General features: G+C 57.8%; 1 protein-coding gene across 2 annotated transcripts in view; it reads right to left on the bottom strand.

Moving 5' to 3' along the window:
• RTEL1 (regulator of telomere elongation helicase 1) overlaps positions 1–18,596 on the bottom strand; it is a 36,583-nt gene that overhangs the window by 5,250 nt on the left and 12,737 nt on the right. For both annotated transcript variants that reach the window (XM_045577280.1, XM_045577279.1), the window contains exons 8-22: positions 18,252–18,317; positions 17,479–17,629; positions 7,167–7,205; positions 7,016–7,094; positions 6,183–6,280; positions 5,760–5,815; positions 4,209–4,277; positions 4,015–4,096; positions 1,690–1,822; positions 1,475–1,588; positions 1,359–1,399; positions 1,103–1,188; positions 889–966; positions 500–577; positions 14–160 (exon numbers count right to left, since the gene is read on the bottom strand). In XM_045577280.1, coding sequence (XP_045433236.1) covers positions 14–160; positions 500–577; positions 889–966; positions 1,103–1,188; positions 1,359–1,399; positions 1,475–1,588; positions 1,690–1,822; positions 4,015–4,096; positions 4,209–4,277; positions 5,760–5,815; positions 6,183–6,280; positions 7,016–7,094; positions 7,167–7,205; positions 17,479–17,629; positions 18,252–18,317 — 1,317 coding nt within the window. The remainder of the gene's footprint in view (positions 1–13; positions 161–499; positions 578–888; positions 967–1,102; positions 1,189–1,358; positions 1,400–1,474; positions 1,589–1,689; positions 1,823–4,014; positions 4,097–4,208; positions 4,278–5,759; positions 5,816–6,182; positions 6,281–7,015; positions 7,095–7,166; positions 7,206–17,478; positions 17,630–18,251; positions 18,318–18,596) is intronic.

Below are 18,596 nucleotides of genomic sequence, written 5' to 3'. Positions count from 1 at the left end.
CGTGGCACCTCACCTGGCCCGAGGCCCCACTCCGACCCTTCATCTCGTCTAGGAACTGCATCTTGAGGATGACCCGGGGGTCCTTGCGTGGGGGGTACGGGAGACCCGTGACAACCACCCCTCGGCCGTTCATATCCGCAAAGTCCAGCCCCTCGCTGGCCTGCCGGTAGCACAGGCTTCACCCACAAGCCCGGAAGCCTGCGGACCTACCCAGGGTCTGCCCAGACCCTCACGCCACAAGCTCCCCGGCGTGGACAGTCAGGGACAGACCTCCAAGCCTGGGCCAGGCCCTGGCTGGGGTCCACACTCCCAGAACCCCACAACCACTCCTCCTCCGTCCCACCCGCCCACCCCGCCGGCCCCAGCCAGGGTCAGGGGTGTTTGCTGGAAGCGGGCCCCAAGGGAAGGGACCGCCCGCTCCACCCGCAGCGCAGCCCCCAGGCCACGGTCACGAGCTCCCGTGGGGAGGAGACAGCAGTGCGTGTGGGACCCGACTCACCTTGCCCCGGCACACAGCCAGGAAGGCGGCCCCTCGGGACCCTGGGGAGACGACGCTCGTGTAATAAGCACCCATCACCTGGAAGGAGACGGGTCACGGGAGCAGGGCCCTGGCCCCCTCCACCTCCCGAGTGTGGCCCACACACCCTCCTCTGAGAGCCGCTTCATGGCTGGGCTCCCAGGTGGACCTACATCCAGCACCCAGGGCTGCTTCGTTTCCCAGAAAACACGGGGCAGGGCTGGGAGCCTTTCCCCCAGGCACCTGCTGGCCCGTCCCTGCGCCCAAGCTTCCCAGGAGGCAGAGGCCCAGGCCAGACCGCAGCCAGGCACCGCCGGGGGCAGGCGGCCGCCCGAAGCACCTGTGGGGCAGTGCGCCCAGCAGACTCGGACCTCTGAGAAGCTGTCTTTGCTCCTCGGCTCCACAAACAAAGGCTTCAGGGCCTCGAGCTTCCTGGCCCAGTCCCGGGCCTGCGGAGAGGGTGAAGGGGGCGGTGAGGCTCAGGAGACCCGGCAGCCACGGCCGCAGCCACGGCCGCACCACGGCCACGCCGGCCACGGGCTCCCTCCCCTCCCCTCCCCCCGGGACCCAGGGAAGGGAACACACCCGCCAGAACTCCAGGCTCTTCTCCAGAACGGGGTAGGAGGGGAAGAAGACCAGGAGCCCGTGGGGGACCACGCGGGTGATGTTGACTGGAAGTGAGCAGCATGGTCAGCGGGAAGGGCGACCAGAGGCCCCGCCGGCCGCCCCGGGACGAGAAAGCAGGGAAGGGGGCAGGGCTGGGCAGGGCGAGGCAGGCGCCCCGACACCAGGGCCGTGGGTCCAGGATGGGACAGCCAGGCCAGGGCTCCCGGGAACTCACCTAACGTCTTCCCCAGCGAGGACAAGCACTCATCAGAGAACCTGCACGGAGTCAGGAGCTGCTGCACGTGGGCCCAGCACCCGGCCCCCCACGCACCTCCGAGGCCAGGCCCCTACCGTCTGTCAAAGGCGGAGCTCAGCTGGGCCCCATCAGGGCCTTTGGGGACAATCCCCACCCAGATCTGGTGCTTGTCGATGACGTGTGGGTTCTCCAGGCAGACTGGAAAGGGGCTGGAGGCAGAGGGGAAGGCAGGGATGTCCCCCGTGAGGTCCTAACCCCCAGCACCCAGGCCACCGCCCCCCCCCCCCCCGCCCCGGCAGGGCGGCCTTACATCTGCATCTCCAGGGCGAAGGAGGCCACCGGGGCCAGCGTGCCGCTGGTGAGGAGGAGCGTGCGCACGCCCTGGCCGACCAGCTCACGCATGCTGCAGCCGGGGCTGAAGCACCAGTAGCTGAGCACCTTCCCTGCCGGACGAGCATGAGGCTGCACTCAGTCACCCAAGGGAGGCCCATGACCACCACCCACAAGTCTTCCACAAGCAGCTGCTGGGCGCGCCCAAGTGTGGCTGCGGCCTGCCTGAGCTGAAGGTGAGAGAAGGCCCTGCCGGGTGCCCGCGGATCAGGAAGTTGCCCCAGAGAAGCTGGGAACAGACACTGGGTCACCTCCAGAGAGGCCGGCCAACCCCAACCCCAGACATGGAGATCCAGAGGCCGCCTCCGACCCCCGGCTCCGGGGCCTCGATGCTGGAGCTGCCGTCCCTCGTCAGGGCCCGCTGGGAGGGCGACAAGGCCCCCTTTCACCCGGCAGACACGCCTGCCTCCCGCTCGCTGCTCCCACGCCCGGGAAAAGACTTCCACCAGGGCTCCGACGTCACGGCTCGGTCACGGGTCAGCAGGGACGTTTCCAGAAAAGAAGGAGCCGCTTTCTGGGTAGGGTCAGCGAGCCTGGCCGGAGGAGGGGCAGCGGGAGCAGCCGCATTGGCCAGGGCCAGCCCGCCAGCCCAAGTAACACCAGGACGGTCTGAACACAGATTCCAGACCAACGGCGGTCCCTCCTCGGCCTGCAGCTTCCTTGACAAAGGCCAGTCTTCCCCAAACTGAGCCTGGTTCTGTCTTTCGGCATCTACAGCTGACCTCTGGAAGGGCAGTCATCTCCTCTCCCGGCCCCTCGAGTCTCCCACCGGAGTCCACAGGAAGCTCCTGTCACGTGTCCCCACACCCTCTCCATGTGCAGCAAGTGGTAACAATCCCGTGCCCACCGATGTGAAACTGTGTGTCGTATTTTTTCTCCCCTCCCAGAGGCATCTCCACTTTGCTTTCCCTCACCTTCCTAATCTACCACCGATGGATTTCATGTATAAAATAAGCTGTTAAAACTGCATTTTCTCAATCCCTTCAGATTTTGATTCCTAGCAATTGTCAGCTTCGCTCAAGTGAACTTACAAAAACCCTCTACAGGTGTGGATGTTTCTTACATCGCCATCTGCCACGGCAGAGACAGGTGACCTGGGGGACCCCGGGCTGCCTCAGCCTGCACTCTGTGCCAGGGCCAGGCCCCACCCCGCCCCAGCTTTCAAGGAGGCCGGAAATTATCCCATTTCCTATAAACACCCCACCCTTCTGAGAATCCACACCCTCTCAGAGGAAGGGGAACACAGGTTACTGTGCCCCACTTACCCTCCGCACCCGTACACCTGCCAGGGCTGAGGGCCAGCTGGCCTCCGAGATAATGGTGCTATGTGAGGGGCGAGCTGATCCTGGCACGACCGCCCCACACCCTAACCCTCCTTCCCTGCCCAGCTCCACGGGGACAGCAGGCAGCAGCCCCAGGAGAACGGAGGGGTCCCAGAGCAGGCGGCACCGAGGGCCACCAGTGGCACTGGGGATTGGCCGGGATGGGGGTGGCCTTGACCCCAGCACCATCACATTACCCTGGACCTGTTGGGCTACGAACCCCACCCAAAAGCTAAGTCCCCAGGGGCGGTGGCCAGGACTGGGCACCTCAGGAGTCTGAGCCTGGGCCAGCACAGGCCACCCCACACCAGAAGCCACGGTGTGCCAGCACTGAGGACTCGGCCAGAAGAGGAAGGTGTATGGAGAGGGCAGGACGCAGGACAGCCTGAGGGCCCCCGGGACCTGAGTGGTATCAGCCAGCAGACCTCCGAGGTGGCCCTGAGGCCTGTGGAGTGGCCTCAGCCTGAACCTGCCCACTCTGTCGCCTGATGGGACAGCGTGATAGCCCGGGGCCTGGTCAGGGGCTGGTGACAACCCTTCTCAAAACGTCCCGGGTGGACCAAGCCGGTTTGGCTCGGTGGATAGAGTGTCGGCCTGTGAACTGAAGGGTCCCGGGTTCAATTCCGGTCAGGGCACATGCTCAGGCTGCAGGCTCGATCCGCAGTGGGGGGCATGCAGGAGGCAGCGTATCCATGATTCCCTCTCTTCATTGATGTTTCCATCTCTCTCTCCCTCTTCCTTCCTCGCTGACATAAATAAAATATATTAAAAAAGAAAGAAGAAGAGGAAGAAAACGTCCTGGCCGATGTGGGAGGCCTCCTCGCAGGCCCCTCCAGCATGACAGCCAGGAGGCTGACTCAGAGGCCCGCCGGGTGCCCGCCTGGGGCCGGGCAGGGGACGTGTCCAGCCCCCGGGCGCCGTACCTCGCCTTCTGGACGCCGTGGAGCTCCAAGCATCTGGCCGATGAGCTGTCCCCCGGTGGCTGGTGTCGGGGTGGATGTGTACCTGGAGGGAAGATGAACAGGTGTCAGCCCCTCACTTGTAGCCCCTCCTGGAGGCGGCGCCATCCCATAGGACAGAGACCCTGGCCCACAGCCTCGCTGGAGGCAGCCCCCACCTTGTAGGACTGAGAGGCCCCAGGCCCCACTGGGGAGCTGCCCTCGGCAGGGTCTGCACTGAATACCATCTGAAACGAGATGAGGACAAGGTCAGCAGGACACCACACAGGACAGACACTCAGGGTGTCATCATCACCTGCCCCTTTCTTCCAGCCAATAGCACCCCTGCCTCACCCCTCCCCTCCCCTCCCCTCAGGGCCCCCAGCTGGGAGACGCAAAAGAGCTGCAGTCACACCAGCTTGAGTCCCCTGTGACCTGCCCATGGTGCCTGCCATGCTGTCTCCCTCTCTTCTCCACTCCCCACCCTCCCATGACCCCTTCCGCCCAAGAACATCGAGTGGGTGCACGCAGCACTGTCCATGGCTGGGCCTGTCCTGTCTGATGCCCAGTGGGCCCGTGCAGAGTGGCATCTGTGCCTGGCACACCAGCATCCTGTTGACTGGTCCCACATGTGAGCAGGTCACACACCATCTCGGAGCCCCACATCGCTGCCTGCTGTCCCTTTGATGCTGGCCTCGCTCAATCTCCAGTCGCACTGGCTTTAGACCCTCTACCCTGCACAAACCGTGAGCTCCTATGTTTCCCACAGGCTGTCCATCTGACCAGCCCACTACCCCGCGGCGGGCACCCCACCGTCCCCCCATGGAACAGAGTGCACCCAGGGCTCAGGGCCAGGCCAGCAGCACACCGGGACCCTATCCACACCCACCCAGCACAGACCTGTTGGGGGACCTCTGCCCTCTAATGGGATGAGCTGCTGCCAGTCACATTCTCTCTGCTGGAGGGACAGGCCAGCACGCACACCAGGCAGGCAGGGGACCCACGTCACCCACCAGATGGGTCACTCAGAGCAGCTACCGCAGGAAATCCCAAACTGGCCGAGCAGTTTGGGTTCCAGAGTCCGGAGGGCAGAAACCTGCTCCCCAACAGGGACCGAGGAGGCAAGTTCCCTCCGCCATGGCCACAGGGCCCTCTCGTCACGGCCTGAACGCGCAGCTGGCCCGTCGCCAGCAGCTGAGGGAGAGCGGCGGGCCGGACCGAGGACCGTGGGCCAGAGTTGGGGGACAGGAAGTGGCTGTGCGCAGTGGCCTGAGATGTAACATCCCCACCGGGGTTGCAGAGAGGGGCTCCCCACCCAAAGCAGCTTCCCGGGCCCAGGGTAAGGCCGGCTGGGACGTGGGGACCTCGCCCGCTGACCGAGGGCAGCAGCCGCAGGCCCCACGGGGCTCACGGACACTGCCTCAACACACTCGCCGCCTATCCGAGCGCCCCTCGGGGCTGGCGGGCTCCGGCCAGACATGGGGCTGGGTGGAGAGCCTTCACCTCCATTCGGTGATGGGCTCGTGCTCAGATTTCCTCTGAAAGCTGTTTCAGGAAAACCTTGAGAAGGCCTTTGCCATTGCCCGGTGCAGTGCAGCCGAGGCAGGCGTGCGCTCCGGCGGACAGCAGCTGAGGGTGGGGCTCGGGGCAGGGGCGCGCAGGCCTCGCCCGGGTCTTGGCGAGTGGCGAGTGCAGGGAAAGGCGCCGCCTGCATGGCGCCCTGGTCCTACCTGGATGATGTCCGCCAGCTTCTGCAGCCCCGCCGTGTTGGTGAACAGCCCCGCGCCTGTGGGAGCAGCGGGCACTGACCACCAGGCCACGGCTCAGGAGTCGGGAGCCTCCTAGACACGGGCTAGGCTCCGCCTTCCCCCAAATCCACCTGGGGCCACCCAGGAAGGGGCTTGCCTGCTCTTCCCTGTGAGTCTCCAGAGCATCAGTGAGGAGAACAAATAGGGTGAGGCTGCCCATCACCCCCACCCCACCCTCTGCCGGGACAGGACCGAGGCCGGCGGGCCCACAGCTCGGTGGCCCTGCTCTTCGGGAAAGCGGCCTGGGAACAGCAGTCACCACGCGGCACGGCACGTGCCCGCACGTCCCATGTCCATGGCACTCCCGCGGCACAGGCAGAGGCGGCGCAGGGCGGAGGGACTCACGTCCTGCCAGGTGCTGGATGATCTGGTCCAGGGACTCCAAGATGCAGCCCTTGGTCTGAAGTGTGATCTGGGCCTCGGCAAACAGCTCGAAGATGTAGCTGCCGGGGAGAGAGGGCACCAGCTGGGCTCTGGGAACCTACTGGCCAACGGCTTTCCAGAAACGAGCCCTGAGCCCTCCAGGAGGCCACCTGAGGGACAGCCTCTGAGCCGGGAGCACCGGGCCCGGGCCCCGGAGGGAGGTCCTCAGGGACCTGAGGCCGTGGCTCTGGCCAGGCCCCACAGAGCAGCTTGGAGAGATGGGAGGGCGCACCAGATCTGGGCGCCGTGGTGTGGGGCAGGGCGGGCAGGGAGCTGACTTCACCTGGGAGTCTGTGAGTCTGAGCACAGCAGAGCAGACAGGCGGCCTATGCTCTGGAATATTCGTGACCAATTCAACCCTCCACAACCTGGCCTGGGTCCCAGCACAGCTGTCAGCTGTGGACCTAGGAGCTACCACCAGCCTCAGCCAGGACCCGGCATCTGCCTGCAGGAACGGACCACTGCCCACCTCAGAGGCCTCGACAGCTGAGGCTGTTCAGAATAGCAGTCCTCTGAGGCCTAGTGAAGTGGCTGGTGTGACTGCACTTTCTGTCTTAACAGAGGGTGTGCTTCGGCCGGTGTCTGAGCGCCAGAGGGGACACAGCAGAGACCAGTGCACATCCGGGTGAGTCGGCAGCCTCCTGGCCTCCAGACCTGGGAGGGACCTCACTGGGCAGCCAGGACACAGCCCCACACACATCCGGCTCTAGCTCCAGGCGGGGCCTGGGGTCAAGGGCCAGCGCCCAGTCGCTCACCTCCCTGGCTTGGTGACACCTCCATCACCTCCAGGCAGCTCCACAGCATCGATGGCCCCCTCCAGGCGAAGCAGGATCACTGCGGGCACAGGGCGGTCAGGGCATCACCAGCCACAGCGGGGTGGGGGGGGGGGGTGAGAACAGCACTTACTCTTCAGCTTCGCAATGTCCTCCAGCTCCATGTTCAGCCCTGGGAGAGAAAGCAAACCCACACGTGTGCGTCATCGCCCCGCAGGGCGTGTGGGGGCCCCGCAGTGGGAGCTCTGCCCTCCCAGGGGCCGAGCCGAAGCCGCGCCCCGGCGGTCCTGTGCACCATCTCTCACAAGAGCAGCCAGGGCTCCTGGGAAGCGTGGCGGAGGCTGGGCAGGAGAAGCGGGTGTGGGGGACCCCTCCACAGTACGGGGCCCAGGGGACAGAGGTGCCCGTGTGACAGCACAGATGGGACACCTGAGTTCTATAAGGAAACTGGCGCCTGTGGTCCACACCCGTGCCCTCCTGCTGACAAGGCCAACCGGGAGCGGGAACAGACTCAAGCTCCCGTTTGACACGGGAAGGGAAGGGGAACCGAGCATTTGCTCTGCCCTCCCCTGAGAACAGCATCGCCACCGAGCCGGTGAGGGACAGCCCCATGGCGCACTTCCGCTAATGCAGCCCCCGCCCAGGGGCGCACCCGCGCAGCCGGGAAGGTGGGTCTGGCCAGGCGAGGCCAGCCCCGTGCGCCTCCGTATGCCTCAAGCCCAGCCACAGGGCAGCAGCCGGAGGGACCACCCGAAACCGGGGCCAGCGCCAGCGAGCCTGTGGGTGCCCGGAGAGCAGCCCGCGACCTCCAGACGGAGTCCAGGGGCCACACCGTGTCCTGTCTCCACCAGGATGGACAGGTCCGACCATCCCACTGTTGGCAGCCGTCACTGCCCACCGTTCTGAACAGCCACCGCCTTGCTGACGGAGAGTGATGTGCCTTTTTTTGTTTTTGTTTTTTAAATCAGAAGAGAAAGTTTATTTAGAAAGTTACAGAAATGAGCTGAAACCGGTTTGGCTCAGTGGATAGAGCGTCGGCCTGCGGACTGAAAGGTCCTGGGTTCGATTTCGGTCAAGGGCATGTATCTTGGTTGTGGGCACATCCCCAGTAGGGGGTGTGCAAGAGGCAGCTGGTCGATGATTCTCTCTCATCGATGTTTCTGACTCTCTATCCCTCTCTCTTCCTCTCTGTTAAAAGGAAATGTTACAGAAGCAAAAGAAGGGCCCTGGGTGACAGAAGGCAAAGCAGGGGCCTGGGTGAGGGCGGGAGGGCGGCTCCTGAGGGAGCTGCGCATCGTGGCGGCAGACCCTTGTCAGTTACGGGTGCAGTTTCTCCCAGAGTGGCTGCCTGCTTCCCGGACCGTGTGCCCGGAACAGGTTTTAACTGTGACGAGGCCCCATTTGTCTATCTTTTGCTGGCCGTGCTGCTGATGTCATTTCTAGGAATCCATGCCTCAGGCAAGGTCATGGAGACGCCCCTCCCACACTCCCCCCTGCGAGGGGCGAGGAGCGCACGCTCCCCTGGAGCTGGGGCACAAAGAGGGAAAGGAGTACCTCGTGGTGAGCCTGAGAGACCACCTCGGCGGGCGCAGGCTGGAGCTGTGTGTGCAGCAGGAGCCAGCGGAATGGACAGGCTGGCAAAGGGCACCTCGCCCTGTGCTCTCGACCCGAAGGCCAGGGACTGAGAAAACACCAACCCAGCCACACGCTGCCTGACCACCCTGCTTGGGCCTCGAGGTCAAGAACAGGGAAGCCCGGGACCCGCCCCGGAGCGAGCAGCTCGGAGGGCAGGGACACGAGGGCGAACCACGCCGTCACACCTCGTAGGACACTGTTGTCAAAGCAATGAAGGCCATCCAACAGCTGACAAGATGCTCAATCGCACTCGGAGAAAAGCAGATCAGAGCTGCAGAGACCATCCCCATCCATCGCTGTGGCCTGACCTCAAAGGCCTGCCGCCCACGGGGCCACCGGGGACGGGCGGACACCGTGCCCCATGCTGCTCTGTCCACAGCACACACCCCGCCAGCCCGCCGCCCGCTTCTGGGAACTCACCTGAAGAAACACCGCAAACGAGGAAAGTGCGTACACAGGGTTACTCATCACGGCGCTGTTTGCCATTGCAACACGGGGCGGGACGCAGAGCCCGAGGGAGGGAGTGGGCGGCGGAGCGGCGGGCGAGGTGCCCACAGGGCACGGTGCCAACAAGCCGGCGGGACACAGAGCAGCGAAGGGCAGAGTGAGCGCGGTGCCCGCCCGGCAGGCAGCCTCCTGGTTGGGCACCCGCGGCGTCCTCCACAGCCATGCCTGACAAGCCCCGCGGCTGAGGTTAGAGACCGAGAAGTCGCAATTGAAGAAGCAGAAAAGCCAGAGAAAACCACTGCAGAAAGGACGGGGCAGGAGAACAAGCAGGCGCCCCGCCGCACAGCGGCATGCCCCCAGCTGCCTTCTATCTGACTCCCCCGCTCACGCGTGAGAGGAAGGAGGTGGGACCAGGTAAGTGAGGGGAGTCCGCAGGCTGCTGCAGGCAGGGGGGGGGTGGGATATGGCGGCGAAGCTAAAGGAAACAGCTGGTCAGGGGTCCAGCAGGCTGTGAAATGCAGTGTTATCAGAGGGCCATTTTTTTGTTAAAATGATTTTAATTATTGGCATGCACAATGTTTTAAATATGGGGAAAAAAGTTTTAAAACCTCAAGAAAAAGAAAAAAAGAAGAGTGGAAAAAGGAGGACAAAATGTACCCATAAAGGCAAAGGAAGAATAAACCAGAAACAAACAAGACACTGCTCTTGAGTATACTGTTACTCTGATATCTGGAACCATGTGAGTGTTTCCAATACTATAAACAAGCTGGTGTGGCTCAGTGGTTGAGCATCAACCTATGGTTCGATTCCCAGTCAGGGCACATGCCTGGGATGCCGGCTCAGTCCCCAGTAGGGGGCATGCAGGAGGCAGCCTTTTAATGATTCACTCTCATCATTGATATTTCTCTCCCTCTCCCTTCCTCTCTGAAATAAAAAATGCATTAAAAAATAAAGATAAAATAAAAATCAATGGAAAAATGTCCTCACAAGAGGACTAACAAAAAGAAATGCACGCTGAAACCAATTATGTAAATGGGATCCTATGACCCAGGGAGGGGGGAGCCCAAGGAGCCCCTGAAGGCGGCATGCTCTGGGAGGCACAGCCGACGCGCAGCCGGGAGCGGGGGTGCTCCTCCCAGACGGCAAAGTGGTTCTGAACAACCGGCTGGGTATTCAAGGCTCCCACAGTGAGTAAAATGTTGAGGAACGTGGAGGCAGGTTTTCTCACTCCACAGGGAGGGGCGCCCGGGGAAGAGCAATCCCCAGGACAGAGGAGGGAGCCTGCACCAGAGCGCACAGGCAGGAGCCCACAGCGAGCACCCGCCCATGGGGATATCCCTAAGCAGGTTTGGTGCTGCGATTCCAGCCAGGGAATGGGAGGCATGAGGTGGTGCGGGTGTCAAACTGTGTCATTCAGGAAGAACCGTCAATGAAGGACACAAATCGCTTAGATTTACAAACAGAAAAACAGTAACTTCACAGGAGAAAGCCTGGCTGTCACCACTTAACCCAGTGAAAAGTCAGTGTCAACAATGAGACAGACAGATGCTGGGTGTGCGACCTGGTGGGCTGGCCCTGCCCAGAATTCCCAACTGGGACTTGTGAGGAATAGCAGACAAACCCAGACTGCGGGACATGCAACACTGTTACTGACTTTCTCTTCACAAGCATGTGACATTGTAACTTTATCTTCACAAACTCCAGGCCTGGCAAGACCACAGGGAAATGCTGTCCAGCTTATAGCCAGAGCCACAGGCCCAGCTATAAGTCTTGTCTCATAAGGCTGTCTCCAGCACATAAGTTCTCCAGGCACAGACACAGCTGATCCTCACAGCCAACTGGCCTGGAGATCAGTTCCTCCCAGTGATACCAACAATAATCAAGACTTAACTACAACAAGGCTGTACACACAGTCCACAAGGGGGAGCACCAAGAGTGTCTACCTCAGGTAACTGGGGAGGCTGACCTACTGGGCCATATAGGATACCTACCACACAAAGCTACCCTAGCAACTCAGAAAAGCAGCGAAAACACAGAGACAAAGAAACAGGTCACAAATGAAAGAAATGGAGGAAAATAAACGATTGGATGTAGAGTTCAAAACTACGGTTATAAGGTTTTTCAAGAATTTCCTAGAAAAGGCCGATAAATTTAGCGAGACCCTTGAGGATATGAAAAAGAACCAACTAGAAATTAAACTAAAACTGATTGAAATAAAAAATATTATACAGAGACTCAACAGCAGACTAGAGGAACGCAAGAGTCAAGTCAAAGATTTGAACTACAAAGAAGCAAAAAACACTCAACTGGGAAAGCAAAAAGAATTTACCGTATTTTCCGGACCATAAGACACACTTTTTTTCCCCCAGAAGTGGGGGGAAAAAGTCCCTGCGTCTTATGGTCCAAATATAGCCTACACATATACTTAAAAAAAAAAGTTTTTTTACTTGCCCGGCTCTGTGTGGTCTCTGTGTGCTTGCCCGGCTCTAAAATGGTTCTAAATGCTGCTGTTTACTTTGATTACATGTGTTTATGACTGTGATGTTGGGTTTTAATGCACATAAAATATTTTAGGACACTATTTGTTTCAGAATCATTTTTTCTTCATTTCCCTTCTCTAAAAACTGGTGCGTCTTATGGTCCAGAGCGTCTTATGGTCCGAAAAATACGGTAAAAATTTGAAGATAGTCGAATCCGGTTTGGCTCAGTGGATAGAGTGTCAGTCTGCGGACTGAAGGGTTCCGGGTTCGATTCCGGTCAAAGGCATGTACATTGGTTGCAAGCACATCCCCAGTGGGGGGTGTGCAGGAGGCAGCTGGTTGATGATTCTTTCTCATCGATGTTTCTGGCTATCTATCCCTCTCCCTTTCTCTCTGTAAAAAACCAATAAAATATTAATATATTTTAAAAAATTTTGAAGATAGTATAAGGAGCCTCTAGGACAATTTCAAGCATACTGACACCCAAATTATGGGGGTGCCAGAAGAAGAGAGAGAACAAGATACTGAAAATCTATTTGAAGAAATAATGACTGAAAACTTCCCCCACCTGGTGAAAGAAATAGACTTACAAGTCCAGGAAGCGCACAGAACCCCAAACAAAAGGAATCCAAAAAGGACCACACGAAAACACATCATAATTAAAATGCCAAGGGCAAAAAACAAAGAAAGAATATTAAAAGCAGCAAGAGAAAAACAGTTAACTACCTACAAGGGAGCATCCATACAATTGTCAGCTGATTTTTCAACAGAAACTATGCAGGCCAGAAGGGAGTGGCAAGAAATATTCTAAGTGATGAATAGCAAGAACCTACAACCAAGATTACTCTACCTAGCAAAGTTATCATTCAGAATTAAAGGTCAGCTAAAGAGCTTCACAGATAAAAAAAAAAGCTAAAGGAATTCATCACCAGCAAACCAGTATATTATATGAAATGCTGAAAGATATTCTTTAAGAAGAAGAAAAAGAAAAAAGTAAAGATAAAAATTATGAACAACAAATACATATCTACCAACAAGTGAATCTAAAAATCAAGTGAATTAAAAATCTGAGGAACAGCCAAAGCCGGTTTGGCTCAGTGGTAGAGCATCAGCCTGCGGACTGAAAAGTCCCAGGTTCGATTCCGGTCAAGGGCATGTACATTGGTTGTGGGCACATCCCCGGTAGGGGGTGTGCAAGAGGCAGCTGGTTGATGTTTCTCTCTCATCGACATTTCTAGCTCACTATCTCTCTCTCTCTTCCTCTCTATAAAAAATCAATAAAATATATTAAAAATAAATAAATAAAATAAAAATCTGAGGGACAGAATAAACTGGTGAAGATAATAGAATCAGGGGCATAGAAAGGGAGTGGATTGATAACTCTCTCGGGGGAAGGAGTGTGGGGGTGCAGGAAGAGACTGGACAAAAATCATACACCCCTGGATGAGGACAGTGAGGGGTAAGGGTAGAGGATGGGATGGGAACCGGATAGAGGGGAGTTATGGGGGGAAAAGGAGAAACAATTGTAATAATCTGAACAATAAAGATTTATTAAATTTTAAGAAATTAAAATAAAAAGAAGAAAAAAAAAAACTGCAGGCAGAATAAGGAACTCATACAACTTCACAGAAGGAAGACAAACATCCAATTAAAAATGGGCAAAGCACCTAAAGAGACACTTCTCCAAAGAGTACACAGGAAGGCCAAGAGACATATGCAAACATGCTCAAGGTCACTGATCATCAAAGAGATGCAAATTAAAATGGCAATAAGGTACACCTGTCAGAATGTCTACCACCAACAAATCCATCAATGACAAATGCTGGCGAGGATGTGGAGAAAGGGAACCTTCTTGTGATGCTGGTGGGAGTGCAGACTGGTGCAGCCACTATGGAAAACAGTATGGAGTTTCCTCAAAAAACTAAATATGGAACTGCCATCTGATCCCGTGATCCCACTTATAGGAATATATCCAAGAAACTAGAAACACCAATCAGAAAGGATATATGCACCCCTATGTTCATAACAGCACAATTTACAATAGCTAAGATCTGGAAACAGCAAAGTGCCCATCAGCAGACGAGTGGATAAAAAGCTGTGGTACATTTACACCAGGGAATACTGTGCAGCAGTAAAAAAGAAGGATCTCTTACTCTTTGAGACAGCATGGAGGGACCTGAGTATCATGCTAAGTGAAATAAGACAGTAAGAGAAAGAGAAGTATCACATGATCTCACTCATGTGGAATCTAATCCTATCTAATAAAAGAGTAATATGCAAATTAACCATCACTCCACTACACCCACAAGCCATGCGCACCAGCCAATCAGGAGAGAATATACAAATAAACCCAACCAAGGTGGCTACAGAGAGCAGGAGGGAGGCTTGGGTTGCCCCCCGCGATGAAGGAAGTCAAGCTTTCGGAAGGAAGTCAAGCTTTCCGCACACCCTGGCCGGCCTTGGCCTCCGCTCCAGGATACAAAGTTTCAATTATAGAAGATACATAAACCCCAGATACCAGGGCCTCCTGGTTGCCAGGGGATGTGGCCGGCCTGTAAACCACCACAGGCCCCTGGCCCAGGCCGCCCCATGCCCCAAGGGAACTCCCACCCTGATACAGGACACCCTTCAGGGCAAACCAGCCAGCCCTCACCCATGCACCAGGTCTCTATCCTACCTAATAAAAGAGTAATATGCAAATTGACCATGCCTCCAACACACAAGATGACTGCCCCCATGTGGTCAAAGATCCTGCTCCCATGTGGACACAAGCTGGCCATCACAAGATAGCCAGCAGGGAAGGGCAGTTGGGAGGAACCAGGCCTGCAAGGGAGGGCAGTTGTGGGCGATCAGGCCAGCAGGGGAGAGCAGTTGAGAGGGAGCAGGCCTGCAAGGGAGAGCAGATGGGGTGACCAAGCCAGCAGAGGAGGGAAGTTGGGGGCAACCAGGACTGTAGTGAAAAGCAGTTGGGGGGGACCAGGCCTGCAGGGGATGGCAGTTAGGGTTGACCAGGCCTGCAGGAGAGGGCAGTTATGGGCAAACAGGCTGGCAGGAGAGCAGTCAGGTATCAATCAGGCTGGCAGGAAAATGGTTAGGGGGTGATCAGGCTGGCAGGCAGAAGTGGTTAGGGGCAATCAGGAAGGCAGGCAGGCAAGCAGTTGGGAGCCAGCAGTCCTGGGTTGTAAGAGGGATCCTGGTGTGGGACTGGGCCTAAACTGGTAGTCAGACATTCCTCGAGGGGTCCCAGATTGGAGAGGGTGCTGGCTGGGCTGAGGTACACCCCTCCCCCCAAGCACAAATTTCGTGCACCGGGCCTCTATTACAGAATAAACTGATGAACAGAGTGGATCCAGAACCACAGAAGCGTGGGACAGAGTGCGGCATCTGGGAGGGGAGGCGGGGAGGGAGGATGGGTGGGAGGCAATCAACTGAGGACCTTGTGTGCACATATGCATGGCCACGGACACCGACAATTAGATGGTGAAAGCCTGGGGTGGGGGTGGGGCTGAAGGGGGTCAATGGGGAAGGGGACATATTTAATACTTTCGACAATAAAGATTTAAAAAAAGAAAAAAAGAAACTGCAGGTGGAGACAAACATCGGATCCCCCTGTCGTACACCTGGCACTCAATAAAGACAAAGCAGTCCAAGAGACAGAGACACGGGGACTGGCGAGGGAGCTCTGACTCAGGGAGGGACAGCACGTCTGGAAGCAGCAGCCCAAAGCGCAGCCGGGGGAAAGCACCCAAACACACACGGCACAACACCGGTCAGAAAAAGCCACGCGGAGGCCACGGCAGCACTGGCTTTAAAGATCAAATCCCAAAAGGACCCACGTGCAGAATAAACTGCATTTTAAAATTAGCCAGGTGGAGGGCAGCCTCGGCAGCCTGCCCTGGACAAGGCCTGGAGCCGTGCATCGCTCAGGGGTCCGGCGCTGCCGTGGCTGACAGGAACCCCTGCCACAGGGCAGCGGGAGGGCGGGCCACGGGGCGTGGCTGGGCAGGCCTGAGTCCTGCTCGCGCACTGCAGGCCACAGCTCTTTCCCTGATGTCACTGCAGGTGAATGACGGCCACACGGTCCTACCTGCCTTTTCCCTCCTGTTACTTCATAGACACACACACAGCGCCATTTCCAGAGGCTGCGTGTGGGCGGCGGAGCTCGACGGCCCACACGCCCAGACGGTCCTCGCACCTGTGAGCATGTCACCTTCCATGCTTTACAGGTGGAAGGATGTTCAAGGACCTGAGATGGGAAACCATGCTGGTCCTTCAGGCAGGAGGGAGGCAGAGGGTCAGAGAGGCAACAATGAGCAGAGGTCGGAGGGATGTGGGGCCCGGGGATAAGGAAGCAGCACATCTATGAACTGGATAAGGCAAGAATCGGGGGATTCCCAGAGCCCCAGGAGGAAGGCGACCCTGCCAACCTGCTTCGGACTGCTGAGACCCGTGGGAGAAGCAGGCTGTGCGGCTTTCAGCCACTGAGTCTGTGTGACCGTCCGCAGCAGCCAGGACCACGACCCGGCTTGCTGGCGCTGCAGAGCAAATGCAAAGCACCCTGTGAGCCCGCCTTTCCCCAGCATGCCAGACATGAACGAGATTTGCCAAACTGTAACACACTGTCACCCTTCTAATTTTTAAAAATTATTTCTCACCCAGTTGGTGTGGCTCAGTGGTTGAGAGTCAGCTTATGAACCAGGAGGCCGTGGTTCAATTCGGGTTGTAGGTTCCATCCCCAGTGTGGGGTGTGTAGGAGGCGGATAATCAATGAAACTTTCTCATCACTTATGTTTCTATCTCTTTCTATCTCTCTCTCTCTCCCTCTCTCTTCCTCTCTGGGAAAAAAAAAAAAAATGTCTAAACCTCAGGCCTCAGTCTGAGTCTCTTAACAAGATTTAAAAATTAAATAAAAATAATAAAAAGTTTCCATTTTCATTGCTCACACAGTATCCAGAGACGTAACTCACACAAACCACCTTTAGCCAGATTTAAAGTAAAGCGTCCTGAAGCCACAAAGATTGAGCACTTCAGCACTAAACACACCAATGCCGCTCACAAACTCCATCTCCCAAGGCAGGTGCGTGTGTGTCAGAGGCCAGGGATGCCCAGGACGGAAGTCAGCGTGGGTGAGAGGAGGGGGTGCCTGGCCCGCTCCCTGCACAGCCCGCCCACGTCTGTGATCACAGAGGGATGAGGACACGGAAGCTGTCCATGCCACCTGTGCCCACGCCCACTGAGGACAGAACATCTGATCGTGTTCACAGCATGAAGCACAAACACTAAGAAGCCTGCGGCATTTGTCGGGAACGCCACAAACGAGCAGCTGGCCTAACCCCCTGGACTCCTCGTCAGCCGCCGGCAAAGGCCACAGGGACTTGTGGACACACTACCACCCCCATCAAAGGTTTCTCCGTCAGCCAAGGTCACTGCTGCGGGGAAATCCCTGGGAACAAACTAGAGTAGGTGACACGTGGACCACGCTCGCAGGCCATTAGAAGCGCCTCCAGGCCCTCGCGGGTTTGGCTCAGAGACAGCGTCGACCTGTAGACTTACGGTCCCGGGTCCATGCCTGGGCTGCAGGTCCAATCCCCAGCCTTGGTTGAGGCGTGTGCAGGAGGCAACCAACCCATGTGTCCCTCTCAGATGGAAGTTTCTTTCACTCCCTCTCCCCTTCCCTTCTACTCTCTCTAAAAATCAAGAGAAAAATATCCTTGGGTGAGGATTAACAAAAAACCACAACATCTTACGGTTAATGCATTTGTTTTCACCTCTACACAGCAGAGGGAAAGCACACGGGCTGGGGAGGGATGAAAAGGTCTTTAGAAAATGCCAGACGGCCCCTGGGAGCAGACGGCGCGGTCCTCACTCCGGCCACAGGCTCACCTGAGTTGGCATCTGCGCTGAACTCCAGGCGGAGCTCCCCCTGCTGCGCTGCCCGGCTCTGCTCCTCCAGAACCTGGTCGATGACGTCCAACCCAGAGGCCACATCGTGGGGCGTCAGATCAAAGGACGCCGACTCCTCACACATCTTCTCCTGAGAGGCCAAGCACACAGTGTGACAGTGAGCAGGCGCTGGGCCTGGAGAGCTCCCAGAGGCAGGGCCTGGGGGTGCAGAGCCAAGAAGAGTGGGGAGCCCAGCCCTACCCACAGACTGAAGCTGGGCACAAACATCCCACAATAGAAGCTTAGTCCACACGGCAGCCCACACAGCAGCTTAACTCACACAGCAGCCCAGCCCAGTGTTTGAAACCACTTTACTTGAGCAGCCAAAACTTCACAAAAGGAAATTTCCTGTTAAAATCTACCCTCTGGCTGCTCTCAAAGTCAGATCTGGTTCATGGCAGCAAGTGCCTGGAGCTGAGTGGGCTGAGGGCTGCCACCCACTCTGGACACCAAGCCGTCCTGGAGCCGCCCCCACTCCGGAGCACGAGCCCAGCTGCCTGGCCCTCCCCCCAGGCCTGGTCAAGGCCACGGCTCCTGGGAACACAGGCTCTGGCAGAGGCCACATGACCGCGGGGGGGCGCAGGTGACAGGTCTGCTTGGTCCTGGCATTCGGGGCCGCAGGGCTGGGACACAAAGGTCTACAGTGCTCTCTGCGGGGAGAGGGGGTGACAGGCGGGAGGGAGGGCGGGCACAGAATAGGCCCCGGCACTCACCACATTGTGAGCTTCATCGAAGATCACCACTGTCCCCTTCAGGTCGATGCCATGTGCCCGGCGACTCTGCAGGCGGGGGAGAGGATGCAGCTGCAGGTGAGTGGGGCAGCCGCTGACCCAGGGCCCCTGGAGGCCAGGAGGGGCGGCTCAGGGAGCACAGACCTGGTGAGCCTGAGTCCATACCACCTGGGACACTGGGCAGGCCCTGATACCTGCTGCTGGCGGCTAGTTGTAGGTGCCGGGCACTGCCCACCACACTGGGCCAGACATCAGGTGTGTGTCCCAGGGACACGGAGCACAAGGGAGCATGACCCCTTGCACGGCAGCGCAGCAGCACCTGCCAGC

The sequence above is a fragment of the Pipistrellus kuhlii genome, unplaced genomic scaffold (genome assembly GCF_014108245.1).
Source record: "Pipistrellus kuhlii isolate mPipKuh1 unplaced genomic scaffold, mPipKuh1.p scaffold_m20_p_87, whole genome shotgun sequence".
NCBI lineage: Eukaryota > Metazoa > Chordata > Mammalia > Chiroptera > Vespertilionidae > Pipistrellus > Pipistrellus kuhlii.
The sequence above is the reverse complement of the archived record's forward strand: the minus strand, read 5'-3'. Positions and strand labels throughout refer to the sequence as shown.